The sequence below is a fragment of the Rousettus aegyptiacus genome, unplaced genomic scaffold, assembly GCF_014176215.1.
Source record: "Rousettus aegyptiacus isolate mRouAeg1 unplaced genomic scaffold, mRouAeg1.p scaffold_m13_p_6, whole genome shotgun sequence".
Lineage (NCBI taxonomy): Eukaryota > Metazoa > Chordata > Mammalia > Chiroptera > Pteropodidae > Rousettus > Rousettus aegyptiacus.
In genome coordinates, this window is record NW_023416309.1 from 105,733,084 (window position 1) to 105,747,877 (window position 14,794).

The 14,794-nt window shown below is 34.5% G+C and overlaps 1 protein-coding gene and 2 pseudogenes across 1 annotated transcript in view; 1 reads left to right on the forward strand and 2 right to left on the reverse strand.

The window, feature by feature from the left end:
• The window catches only part of CEP112 (centrosomal protein 112), a 107,575-nt gene that overhangs the window by 36,604 nt on the left and 56,177 nt on the right, over window positions 1–14,794 (forward strand). The window contains 2 exon segments of the mRNA XM_036221979.1: window positions 1,041–1,088; window positions 1,345–1,422. Coding sequence (XP_036077872.1) covers window positions 1,041–1,088; window positions 1,345–1,422 — 126 coding nt within the window.
• LOC118604660 lies at window positions 9,058–9,176 on the reverse strand (annotated as a pseudogene).
• Window positions 12,074–12,189, reverse strand: LOC118604870 (annotated as a pseudogene).

Below are 14,794 nucleotides of genomic sequence, written 5' to 3' on the forward strand. Positions count from 1 at the left end.
ATGGATGAGCCCTATAAAACCAAGGTTACTCCTGAGCTTGGGGCCCAGATCTTCAGAACACTCACTCTTTTGGGACTGCCAGCATAATTAACTTGAGTTCTCCACCTCTAGGAATGATGTTTGATTTCTCGCCGGTCTGATTTTTCTGCAACAGTAAATTATGAGTTTATTATGTCAGGAGATTATTATTTTTAATTGTCATATTGTTTGTGAATGAAATATGGGATAACAATCAGTGTTTCTAATTTATCCTATAGTATATTAATTCAGTATTTTGTTGAAAGTCTACAACATGTTAGGCATTGTGCTAAGTACCAGGAATTCAAAATCGAGAAGTCATCATCCTTACACTCATTGTGCTTAAAGACAAATGTGGAGACATACTGATAAACACTTAAGATATAAGAGCTATGAGAGACCCACAGGGTACTTTAGGAACTGATAAGAGGGTGGGAACAGGTAGCAAAAGGCTCAGATATGGTCCCGTGTTGTGCTTTCAAGGAAAAACGAGTTGTTGGGGGATAGATGAGCATGTGAGGTAGATATTGGAGGAGTCCCAAAGGAATTTCGTATTCTAGTTGCTATTATGGAGGTAAATTTAAGGATTCATATACCGAATCTGCCTAGGAATGTAATGATTAAATTGAGACCTGAAAGATGAACAGGCGTGTGTTTATAGGGGTTATAGGAGTGGACGCAGTAATGCATAGAGGTAGAGAGGCATAAGAAGACCGATCGTATTCTGGTAATATAAGTCATTCAGGATTCTGGGAGTATAAATGTGAAGTGAGGAGTGTTGGAGATGAGGCTAGGCTGTGAGGGCATCATGAAGGTGCATTTATGTCCACAAAGTAGTTTTTGATTCATTTTTAATTTGTTAGTGGGTCACGAAAAATGTATTATGGAATACTCATTGTAAAAGACAAACGAAATACTAAGACATGTAGGAAACATTTTCATATAGCAACTTAATTCTATATTTTATCAAATAATAATTAAGACTCAAAAATTAATGTCTTTATTTTATTTTAAATTTTCAGATAGAAAATCCACGGTACCTGAGACAGAAGCCTATCCCACTTTCTGTGGTAGGTGAGAATTCCATTGGACTTTTCCTATTTTTAATAAGATAATCATTAAGTTATTTACAGAAAGTAATACAAATCCACATTGTGAAGCATAATAGTCTTATTAATCCTATCACTTGGAAATGAATGTCATTTTTTTCCCTCCAATGTTGGTATTATTTCAGCATGAACTTCAGGCAATGTAGAAGTTTGCTTTTGGGTTAAGGATAAACCAAGCCTGAAAAAAAGTATTGAGTAACTCTTACTCATTCTACAGATGACACCCAAATTCAGCCTGAGAAAATCCAGCAGTCTCCACGAGGATCATTTATTCTCCCGAATGCATGAGAAAGAGGTACGAATGAGATTTTTCTGATGTAGCTAATTAGTAACGGTTTTTATATTTTGTGTAATAGGAGTTTTCAGGTCATCGTTAGAATAATGATGCAGGGTAGGGAGAGGTTGTCCTAGGTACAAATTTAAAGTAATGATGCAGGGTAGGCAGGCTTTGCCTTTCCATTATTTAATGTCTGTCTTCCATTTCGTGTGTCCCAGCTGCATGCCTGCCACACTGGAGGTGCGCTGAGCGACTCTCCCCTGACTGTCAGTTCCGCTTCTCAGGGGCCAGGGGACTTGGCAGTGTCTTTGACCTCAGCACATTCTTCCATCCTCCTGTTATCTTTCTAGTCTCATTATTACTATTTTTACTACTTAAATTGATATGCTAAATTTAGGTAGGCTATAGCTGATACATGATGTACTATCTTTCTTTGGTTATTTGAAAGTAGAATTATTAAAGAGGCAGTATTCTTTATTGGTTAAAAGCAGAGGCTTTGGAGTCCAGAACACATGGACTTAAATCCTACTTAGTAGCTGTGTGAAAATGGGCAGATACCCTCTCTTAGCCTGTTTCCTCATCTGTCTTGGGAGACATCTGCTTTACAGGACGAATGAAGATTCTATAGTCTAAAGTACCCATCTGTTCCACATATAGTAGTCATTGAACAAAGATTAATTTGCTTTATTATTTCCTTTCTTTAAAATTTTATTCTGGGAAATTTAAAAAATCATTATTATCATTTTTATTTTTGCTTATGACACCAGTGAAACACTTTGGTCATCTGTGTGGTATGACAGTGTCTTAGGAACCTGAGACACTGTATCCTTAACCTCCTTTTACCATTCTCTAGTCATATGACCCAGGCACATTAAGAATACTAGTTTAGCTTTTGTTTAAAAAGAGGGTACTTATTGATTTCACAGGGTTGTTAACAAAATCAAATGAGAATAATGAATATATATATGTAACTTGTAAATTATAATGTATTATTTAAATATACAAATATGAAAAATATTATTGGACTTAGATTAATGTTTCTAATAAACTTATTTAAATAATTTTATCTTTCTCTTTATTTCATTTAAATGAAGCTGCTCCAAGGATTTCTAAATTTTAATTTTAATTTGTTTATTTTCAACATGATAAAGTTTTCTTACCACCCTAATTATAAAATATCATAAAAGGTATTGATTTTTTTCCCTTAGATATTCCAAACAATATTATGAGCATGTAAGTTTATTTTTGTTGATAATAAGGGAGGAAGGGCTATTTTTTCTTTTAAATTTCAATCTGGTAGAATTATTAATATTCTGTCCGTCATTTCATAGTTCCACTTTAAAGCATGCAGGGTGTTTTTTTTCCTTGGTGCAATCCTAGTATTTTTTTAAAAAACCTTTTTAATTAAAAAGAAATTAGATTTTTAAAAACATTTTTGAAGGTAATACTTTTTATATTCAGATGTACCTTCTTTTGAACTCTTGTTATTAATTTCTTTTTAAAAATTGTCATTACTTGTTTTTACAGTTCATTCCAAGTCTTTTACAATAATTTTTCTTTTTACTTTTATTTTGTACCATTTCTTACTGTTGAGGCTGCTTACCATAGAATAATTAAAATAATTGAAAGGAAATGGTGGCTTTTTGAAAATTTTTTAGTCTTTCATGAAATAATATCTTTATGATGACATCCTGGGCCAGGGGTAAACATACCAAAATTACCCACATATGTGTTGAAAGAAAAAATATTTACAGCTATCATGTATTGCATCAGAGATTCATTTTTAAATGTGCGTGGCTTTATTTTTCCACACCCGTATGTTTTTGTTTTTCTTCTTGGCATACTGTAAAAATATTTTGGCATCATTGAGAAGTTTGCATGTAAACATCAACTTACTTCATATCTTAAAATATATTCAGTGTATATTTTGGCTAAAATAACCCTTCGTGCAATTACATAGTCATCTGACTTCTATTGAAAAAATTTTCTCTTCATCCTAACATATTTTAAAGTGTATGCTGAGTTGCCTGAATGAACTGTCTTAGTTTCATCTTTCTTTTAAAGTAGTATTTGTGATTGTAAAATAATTTATGTGGGTTTCTATTGAAGAAATTCTGGAAATTATAGACATATGTAAAGAAGGAAATAAAATCACCCAGAAAATGAACACTTAGAAATAAAAACAGTGGTAAAATATCATTGTTTTATCTTTTCGTCTTTTCACTGTATCTAAAAAACATACTTTTCCTTAGAAAATTGAGATAGCACATGAATTATTTTATATATGTTGAGTATTTTTCATGCTATTAAATATTCATAAGTATCTATTTTTAATGACTATTATATTTCATATTACGGAGGTATCCCCAGTTTATTTAACTTATCCCTATTGTTGGGTATTGAGATTATTTATAATTTTCACTAACATAATACTGGGAAGAATATCCTTATATCTTTATCTTTATGTGTAATGAATTATATCTTACATGATAAAATTGAAAGGATAGATATTTATATAAATATCTTTAACTTCTAGAATAAAAATTAATACTTGGAAGCCTATTGAAAATTGTATTTCCTAGCAGCTACAACTCAGGAATTTATTATATGCAAAATGAGAATGAAAATAAAAATGCAGAGATAATCCAGAGCTATTTAAAGGCAGAGGAAAGGAGCAGTTTAGGTCGTCTTCGTAAATACAAAAATGCTAATTATATTTTTAATACAGAACAAGTATTTTTCTTCAAAACTTCAGTTTCAGGAAAACATTTTAAAATAATTTCATTTTTGAAATAGTAAATACTAATTATAGTGCTTTATTATTGTTGTCTCTTTTCCAGAGGTATTTTTCTAATTTAGATTTTTTCCTCTAAATTTAAATGCATAGTTATGTTGTGATATGCATAGTTATCCTTTAGAAGGATAATATTATGTCTAGTTGTTTAAGTCGCTTTTATTAAACATTTACTTTTGGACATGAGGATAAATGCTTTTCTGTTTTGAAATTTAGTAGAATCTTGTATGTCTACATAAGACAACCCTGATGTGCCTTGTGCATGTTGTCATCTAAAAACGCTTTTATTGTTGCCAGGTGGTGTTTTAAAAACAATATGTTGTTTGAAGTGAGTTAACTTTATTTTAAATTGAAATATTGAATATTAAATATTTAACATTCTTAACATGTAATCTTTATTCTTCCAAGGTAATCATTGCTAAAAATTTAATGTGTTTTCTCTTTAAAATTTTTTGAGAATATCTCATTTTTTAAAAATATAAATGAGCTCATCAGTCATACCCTGTATATTGTTTGCTTTTGCTTTTTTTGACATATATTCTGATGATTTTTCTATATCAGAAATATGGCTTCATTCTTTTAAATATTTGCTCTGTATTTCATTATTGATGTATACATTTTACTACTACAGTTTCCTATTGAAGGACATAGGTTCTATAGAATGCTGTAACAGTGTTTTGTTATCTTTGTGTATATCTTTGTGTATTTTATGTTTATTCTTATATGATAAATTCTATAACATGGAATTACCCAGGCACAGGGTTGAAAATTTAAATTTTTGATTGACATTGACAGCTTACCCTTAAAATGAGGTTATGTTTGCCTACTACTGCGGGTGTGGAAGAGAATGGGGAGTAATGGGTAAATGGGTATGAGAGTTCCTTTTTGGAGTGATGAAAATGTTCTGAAATTAGGTTCTGTGATGGTTGCATAATTGTCTGATTTATTAAAAACCATCGAATTGTATACTTTAAATAGGCAAATATTGTGGTATGCGAATTATGTATATCTCATTAGAACTGTTAAAAAAGGTAATGTCTATTTGCACTTGCACCAATAGTGTATGAGAATGTATGTTTTCCCATTTCATCATCAACACTAAATTATCAACATGTTTGATTGTATGGGAGAAGAAAAATAGAATCTTCTTGTTTTGATATTTACATTTTTTTATTATAAGTTAGAATGAACATGTTTTTGTTATCTTTTTTAATTTCACATTGCAAGCTGTCATTTCTTATAGCTTTCCATATTTTCATTGAATCGTTTGTTTTCATTGTGATTCCTAAAAGCAATTTATATGTTAAGGAATTTGGTCTTTGTCATATATTATAAGTATGTCTCTATGTGTCTTTTGATTTATTCCTGGTTTTTTTTTTTTTTTTAATGTATACGAGTTTTCTTTTAGTTAGATCCATTAATCTTTATGGCTTCTGGTTTTTGTATCACACTTAGAAAAGCCTTTCTTATTCCAAGGTTATGAAAAAAATTAACTAATATTACCTCTTTGAAAATCTTATTTTTATTTTTATATTTAAATTTCAGATTCATTTCAGAGGCTTTTGCTGTGAATAGTAATGATAATCTAGGTTAGCCAATTCTTAATTTTATAAAATGAAAATAAATAAAATAAGAATTTTGAAAGTCGAAATGCTTAAGTTAAAGAACGCATTAAGTATGGAGAGAATCGAGTGTTATGAAATTTTTTACAGATTATAGAATTCATCTGTATCATCAAACAGTTAGTAAAAGATTTAATTCTGCTGAAATTTTAGAGTCCTAAAATACTTAACCTTTAGAAATCCAACTTTATAAAATACAACTTCCATTTTAAATTTGTAATTGTGTGGAAAATATATAGATGTTAAGTGAGTACTGTTAGCAATGTTATTTCATTAAAGAATTGTAGGCTTATTTTGGTAGCTAAAAATACATTTATAAAAATATTTTAAGATGTCATTTAGATTTTCAGTTTAATTTGGGCATTGTGGGAAAACATATGTTCATTGACAGTGATCCTTTATTTTAACTTTAGCCTATCATTCACAAACATGCTCGGACTTGTTTGCCTTTGTAATTGCTAACACATTTCCTGTGATATCCACATCACAGAACTGTGTAACAGTGAGCATCATCAAGCCGTGGCTTTTTTTAAAATTGTGTATTCTTTAAAAGATTTCTGACATAGAGGCATTTGGAAAACTGTTGTCACTGAAAATGAAAGAAGAGACAATACAATGAGGGGGGATCAGTTTTCAGAGTAACCATCAATTTTCAGAGAGCAGATGGTAGAAATTGCTCTTTTGTGAAGTAAAATAGATTTCCCTTGAACCTCACCTCCACCCATATTGAACGTTCCCACCTATTGCCTAGAAAGTGATGTCACTTCTTTCTTACATGTAATGCCAATTAAGCATTTTTTCCCTTTGTGAATCTGCTAGTTAAATGTAGAATTAAACAAATCCAAGATAATGAAATCCATAGTCATTGACATAATAAATGAAAGAACTGATATTTAAAAACATTTCTAATGAATATAGCATTCAGATACCCACAGTGTCACAAAATATAATAAATAATCATACAAAGAAATGCCATTGTAAACAACACCCCGACAAAGATGAGATCATTGCCAATATCTCAGAAGTTGCCATTTGGCCCTTCCCAACCGTAACTCTCTTCCATCTTTCCTACAAGTAACTGCCATCCTGACTTTTCTCATGATGATTTCCCTCCTTTGTTTCTAAAGTTGATTTTACCACCAATGTCTATATCCTTAAAAACGAAAATATTTTTATTTTAGTAGATTTTGAGCTTCATATAAATGGAACTAAACTTTATATAGTCTTTTGTGTCTTGCTTCTAATAGTATGTTGGTGACATTCACCTTTGATATGCCATATAGTTACAGTAGGTTCATTTGCATAGCTTTCTGTTAAATGAATCTGCCACAATTTCTTGGTATTTTGTTGATGAATCTATTCTAATTTTTGGCTTTTACAAACAATAATCTTACGAGCAATCTGATACATGTGTCCTGACACACATGTGCAAGAGTTTCTCTGGGGTAGTGGTTCTGAAAGTGTGGTCCATGGACTTCGTGGTCCTTAAGACTTCTGAGGTCTGCGAGGTCAAAATTGTTTTTATAATAATATTTTATGTTGTTGTTATTATTATTTTTTTTTACTATACTGATACTTGCATTGGTATCAGTATTAGAAAGCTCTAAAGCTCACAGCAAAGACAGTGCTGAGTAAAACTATATCTTGGCCCAAATCAAGGCAGCGGCGCTAAATTGTGCTGGTGGTCGTTATATACTTCACTGCCACATGCTCACAGGGGAAAAATCACCAGTTTTACTTAAGAATGTCCTTGATGAAGTTGGCAATAAAATTGTTAATTTTTAAAAAATCTTGAACCCTTAAATGTGGATCTTTTAGCTATCTGAGTGATGAACTGGAACTACGCATAAAGAACGTAAGCCGCCCATCAGAGTACGGGGGCTGCCCAGAGCGAAACACTTTGATTCTTTCCGTTATGAACTGCCACAGCCGCTGTTTTTGTGGAATACGGTTTTTATTTGAAAGAATGACTGACTGACACACTGGTTCTTCAGACTCATATTTGGCAGACATTTTGTTAAGAATGCACAAAATACAAAACAACTGAGAATGTTACTAAAGATTAAATTGGACCTTTTAATTGAAATTTAGAATTTTGGAAAATGCGTCAATCACTGTGAGCTTTAGAGGTTTCTAATACTAAGACTTTTCTGATAAGATTGGTGGTGATATTAACCAATGTGAAGTTTTAATAATGTACAATGAAATTGTCTATGTTTGGAAATCTGTATAACTCACCAAACTTATGTTTTCCAAATGAGTGAGACATGATGTTATCAAATCACACATGGGTAAAAGACCCATTCCAAGTTCAAGGTAGACCAATAGAACTTACTATGACAGTATGAAAAGTTTCAGATTTCACAATGTAAGCAACCTAAAAAATCTAGCACTTGTCAGTGTTGGTTTATTTAAGAAGAATAGCTACAGTTATTTGAAAAGAGTACTAAAATACTCCTTCACTTTACAACTACGTGTTTACGTAAGGGAACATTTAAGGAAGAACTAATTCCAATTTTACACAGATTCTTTGAGCTGGTAGAGGAAAAGGTAATGCTTTTCAACTCACTTTATGAGAGCAACCCTGACACCAAAGCCAAAAGGACATTACAAGAAAAAAATGTGGAATCCCAATTTTGTAACCAAGTTTATTAACAACACATTGAAAAAAGACTTATTTAATAAATGATACTGGTATAACCTTTCATTTATCTGGAAGAAAATAAAATTGGATCTTCATCTTCTAAAAAAATAAATAAACAAGTGAATTATGGAGGTACTAAAAATTTAACCTACAAATACCCAATCAAAAAGTTCCAAAACAACACAAAAATCTTGCAGAAAAAAATCTAGGAATTGCAGGACCTTTCTAATTCCAAAACCTTCTCAAACTTGGAACCTATAAAATAAATAGTTAACTAAAGCGCAATAAAAGATTTTTATAGTAAAATATATAGCAAACAGGATCAATAGAAAAATAAATAGATTTGGGGAAAATATTTGGGACAAACTGTGTGTTAATGCATACCAGGAGGTCTTACTGATTGACAGAAAAAACATGGATCAGATTGTGAAAGAGTTCACAGAAAAACATATTCGTATGGCCCAGAAACACTTGAGAAGGGGCTAGGACACAGTAGTGTTCAGGAAAATACAAATTAGAGTAGTAAGAAGATATCTACTTTTCTGGTGGAAATGTGACTCTACCTTTATTTTTATTTATTTACTTATTTTTTACGCCTACAGCACCTGGTATTCCTAGGTGGTCTCCCATCCAAGTACTAACCAGGTCCGACCCCACTTAGGTTCTGAGATCAGACGAGATTGGGTATGTTCAGGGTGGCATGGCCGTGGACATGAATCTACCTTTAATAGAAGGCAAAATCTATTAAGATATACCCACCACTGACTCATCTGCATGTCTTCCGAGACTCCCATCTCATAGAAATCAAAGCTCTAGTGTATGGGGTACATGTATGAGAATGTTTTTTGGGCTTTATTTTTAGTGAGAAAAGCATTGAAAATAAAGAGACTGCTCATTAAGGGGAATGCCAAACAAATTTTGTTTTCTCATTAAGCAATAGTTGATAGCAATTAAAAAGAATGAGTGAAATCTATAGCAGGTAATTTTTGAGAGTTCATGAGGTTGTGTTCAGAGAGAAAAGCAAGAGGCAGAAAATATATATATTTTTTGCATGTAGAACAGTCATAAAAATACATAGGTATTGCTAAGGGCATAGTGTGATAAGAAGCAGCTAATTTTTTTAACTTTCATATAACAATCCGGGGTGTTTAGGAAATGCTCTGCTCAGTGATGTCCCTGGGGACTCAGGCTTGTGGGGAAGCTCTGCCATCCTCAGCATGTGGCTTCAGTGTCTGGGTCTAGGATGTCGACTGTTCTCCAGAACCTTATTTTTAAGTGCCGCCCTTCAGAAAGAGAGCATGGAGAGAAAGCCACTTTATTTTTAAAGATGTCCAATCAAAGTTGCCTGAATCATTTCTGTCCTGTGTCATCCCCCTTGACTCAAATACCTAGTCACATGGTCACGTGTAGCATCCTATGATATAGCTATGTGCCCCACTCATATTTGGTGGTAGCTGTGGGACCCCCAAAGAGCGAAGAGGGAAATAGCTATCTGAGGACACGAGCGGTGTGCCACGAAACCTCACACTGGATGCGTTCTTGCTCATACTTGTTTATGATTCTGTAAGCATGGCAGCAAATATGAAAATATACTAGGTTGTTATTGTGGAATTCTCTGTGCAGGTGTTGATGTGGGAAGAAATAGGGGCGAGAGGGAGAGATTTAAATAAAAAGGGAAATGGATACCAACAAGTGCAAAGAAACTAAACAAAATAAAAACTCAGCATATAATCTAATTACGCTTATGTTTTATATGATGTTTGTATAGAACGTATAACATTTTAAAAATTAGGAAAAAAATACTAGCATCCACTGTGTATGTTTAGATATCACTTCTTCCCTTAATGTGAAGCATTCTGAGGAGATTGGAAACTGTCGTTTAGGAAAAGTCTATACATCTCTAAGCCTGAGGGATAAAATAACAAGAGAGATAGATGCCTTGTTTTTATTTTTTTACTATGTTTATAAATAAGCACAATGAATAACAATTGGCATTATGCAATAATACAAATGAACACTTTGAGAGTAAAATATACTGGAGGTGTTAATCAGGAAGACTCTTAATTACTAACATGATAATTTCCTCTGACTAGTAACTAACAGAATTCTCTAAAAACAGGATTATAACAAATGTCTGAGTAAGTAGAGGGATGATTATTTCATGAATCATTTCTGCAGTTTACTGTGATGGTTGTTGAGCTGTAGAGAGAGTGACTAAGCAAACACATCATTCGGTTGTGTTGCCGATAATGCTTTGGAAACTGCTGGACTGTACGGATGGTTGACATCAGTAATGTTAGATCTTTTATGCCTCATGACTTCATTGCTATGTGGTTACAGCAAATAAAGGCAAACAAATTTTCAGTAAAATTACAATGGCTACATTTTATACTTTATCAAAAGTATAGTAAAGTAAAACTTTGTAGTTATTCTCCACATCAAAATATATCTTGCTTTTTTGTACATTTTGTTCCTTTGGACATGATAAGAGATAGTTGCTCGATATTAAAACTTTGAAATAACATTAAAAGGAGTTTCTTGGTATGTTAAAATGTATAAATGATGCCTATCTAAATAACTTTAATACATTTTTTCCTCACAAACTCATAAATTGTTATTATGCTATTTGTTATTCTGCTCATTTCAGCATCAAATGTTAAATACAGTTTACACAGGCAAAATTGCTAAAAATAAATAGCGTTTGAATGAAAAATGCGTTCTTCTGTGGGAGTGAATGTTGAACACCTTACTGAATAGATTGGTAAGTATTCCTTTAAAAAAAAAAACAACCATAAAATTTGTGCAGATTCAGTTGAGTAAAATGACATTGGTAATTGTCCTAAAATTTAACTACTTACCCTGTAGGTAGGCTATTTTTAAACACGAGGAAATACTTTTAAACTGAGTGAGCACAGTCATCAGCTCTATTCATTTGGCAGGAATGTCCAACCTCAGAGCTATTCTTTGAAGTGCATACTTCAGAGAAAATGGGGCCCGGTGGACTTTGTAAATAAAATTTCTTAAGGTGTTTCTAAGGAGAAATTTCAGAAGTTCTCTTAAAAATAGCCTGTGGGGAATGCCCTCTAGAAGGCGACGGCTCTCGCTTCAGTTCTTTGCTTTAGCAGTAGGTTATCCGTAGCGTGGCTTGTCATACATGCCTTTCATTTCTGTGGAGTCGTCCCTTTCTCTTGATGGCCGTCTACCTCTTTTTCTCGAAGTAGGTGGTTTAGCCCTGGGGTGGTTTAAGTAATTGAGTGGATCTTCTGGTCTTACTGCCTGGGGACTTGGTCAAATGAAGGGAAGCTTTCCTTTTTCCAGTTATCCCAACCGAGTCTCACCATCAAATGTTTCTGATGGGGGCAAACGGCCTAGGGGGCTATTTCAGTTCCAAACCAAACCTCTTTAACATTAGAGGCTTGATAGAGGACAAGGTGAACAATGGCTGATTTTAGAACTGGAATGAGAGAGCTCTCGCTTTCCTTCCACTCTAATTCCTTAGCTCCCTCTGCCTTAGCCTGGCATTGAAGGTTCCATGATTTAGGGTGTTATTCATTTGTCTAGATTTTATTTTATTTTATTTTATTTTATTTTATTTATTATTATTATTTATGCCTACAACACCTGGTCTTCTTAGATGGTCTCCCATCTAAGTACTAACCAGGCCCTACCCTGCTTAGCTTCCGAGATTAGACATTGGGCTTGTTCAGGGTGGCATGGCCATAGACCATGGACCATGGCTTCATTGAGGTGTGAACCCACGACCTTCTGAGTGTAAAGCAGACGTGCTTACTGCTATGCTGTGGAACCATGTCCAATTTGTCTAAATTTTAAAACATAATTTTAACGTACATGGACATATCTACATATGTATAGTACAAAGGGAAGAACTGCGATACAAAGTTTAATTATTTTATTCAGCCAAGTTATGAGAAAGTCCTTTAGAACTTATGTTTCAGGATATGCAAACTAACTGCAGGGAGATATTGAATCGGTGTTCGGAGGTACATCGAGGAAGGAAAAATTACATTTATTGGGGAGCTCCAGGAAGACTTCATGGAAGAAGTGACATTTGAGCCAGGGGTTGAACTGTGTGTGAGAAGACATGGAAGTGGGAAACCAGAGTGTGCGCTTAGCTGACGCTCGCAGACCATTAGGCTGGTGTGTGGGGGAGGAAAAGGAAGAGATCGTGGTTGTCAGAAATGCGCGTAGCTGCCAAGCCAGGGCCAAGGAGCTGCCGAAGTTTGACCAGAGAATGACATTTTCACAACTGTGCTTTGGAACAGTAAGTGGGCCGTAGAGTCTCGGGTTCACAGGAAGGAAGATCGCCCTGAGGAGTCACCAGTGAAGAAAGAGGCTGTTAGCAGTCAAGGTACAGGTGAATTAAGGACTCTGCTAAGTGGTGACAGGCGAGGGCTGCGTGCTGGGATGGGACTTGGTGACTCATTGGATGTTGAGGGTAAGGGGAAAGGCGGGGTCAAAGATAAGGAGCTAGACGGCACATAGTACATCTTGTTATTTTACTGAACAGTGGGTTTAATGCACTAGAGAATGTGCAGTCCAACTGGAGCTGTGTAGCAGGTGGCTGGAACCAGAGAGGACGTGAGCTGCAGGTGCATCTATGGGAGGTCAGAGCTCACTCACCAAGGGCAAATGTTGGAACGCAGTGAAGATGACTGCGGGACTCCCCTGGGGAGAACGCCATCTTCAAAGAGCGGAAAAAGAACTGGCAATGCGAAGGAGACGGAGAAACGTTCCCCAGGGTGAGAGGACCAGAATTGCGCACTGCCACGGGAGCCAAGGGGAGAAGGGAGACGGTCGCCCTGCAGATCGCTGGACACAAGGGGGTGAAGTTTGCCCTTATGAATTGTGATCAGAGGACCTTTGGATGAAAAATGAAAGTGATGTCACACTGACTGTTGAGATCGCAGTTTTAACAAAGGACAAGGACAGATTGTGGAGTCGAGGGAAGAAGTGGGAGTAGAAAGTATAGAATACGGAAAAGTTTTTAGTTAAAAATAAGAAAAAAAAGGATGATACTTTATGGCGAAAGTTGAAATATTTAGACCGAAAATTCTGCTGGTAACTCTTAATTGGGATCTAAAAAAATCTATTAAATATCACTGCAGTAAAATGTGGCTTCAAGCAATGTATAAAGTCCTAATGGCTCTGAAAAAGGTAGAAGCCCTTAATTAATTTAAAAAATTAAAAGAGGTCTTGAGGGAATAAAAGTTGAACCACAGTACATTTTAAAATACTGTAATGATTTATGGGTTGTCAGCCTGTCTGCCTGTCCCTTCTCCCCTCCCCAGCTGTACCAGGTTTTCTGTCTCAGGCCAGCATTCCTTAGGAAAACCATAAGATTATTTTTTAGAAAGCGTAGTCTTTTCTTCTTTTGAGTTCTTTTAACATATTAAGTTGGTTCAAATAGGTGAACCCTCATATTTAAAAGCTGCTCAGCGATATTCGGCTTTCATTTATCAGCTGGACCCAGACTCCTGAGTGTGAGTCCGGGCTTTGTACCTTCCTGGCTTTGAGCAGGGACCTCTTTGTGCTTTGGTTTTATTATCTGTAGAATGGAGGTAGTAGAGGTCCCCGCTTCTGAAGGTGGCTGTGAGGACTGCTACATGAAATAGCGCCTACGAATTTCCAGGAACAGGGCTCTGTGTGTAGTGTGTAATCGATCAGATATTCGTTTTTCTTCTGTAATTTTTTTTTCCTACTCCTGGCTGCTGCTGCTACTGATCTCGCTACTATTTCAGCAGTAACTGTTGCTGCTGCTGCTACTACTACTTACTATAATACTACTTCCTGCTACTAACTGTACTGCGGCTTACTATTACCACTACTACTTACTGTACTACGACTTACTACTACTACTAACTGTAGTGCTGCTTACTATCACTACTACCTACTACAACAACTTACTCTACTACTATTATTACTACTACTACTACTTGCTATCACTGCTACTTCCTATATTACTACTTAGTACTACTACTTACTACTTATTACTTAATATTGCTACTACTAGTGCTACTATTGCTTTCTTGTAGTTAGAGAGAGGCTGGGTTGTGTTGTTATGATTTGTTCTTAATGTAATAGCATCTCTAATTGATTAAGAATTTTTGCCTTTAAGTGGCTAATACCATTTTTTTCTTTCTATCTATACCTCTGTCTCACTCTCCGTTAAGTTTCTATGACTATATACATCACCCAATTTCCTCTTACCCTTTCAAAATTTGTCTTTTGTCCCAAACTTCTGCTAGTTCTATAGATAATTTAATTCTCGGTGTTAATGGCTGATAATGACTTAATATATAATCTTTTTTT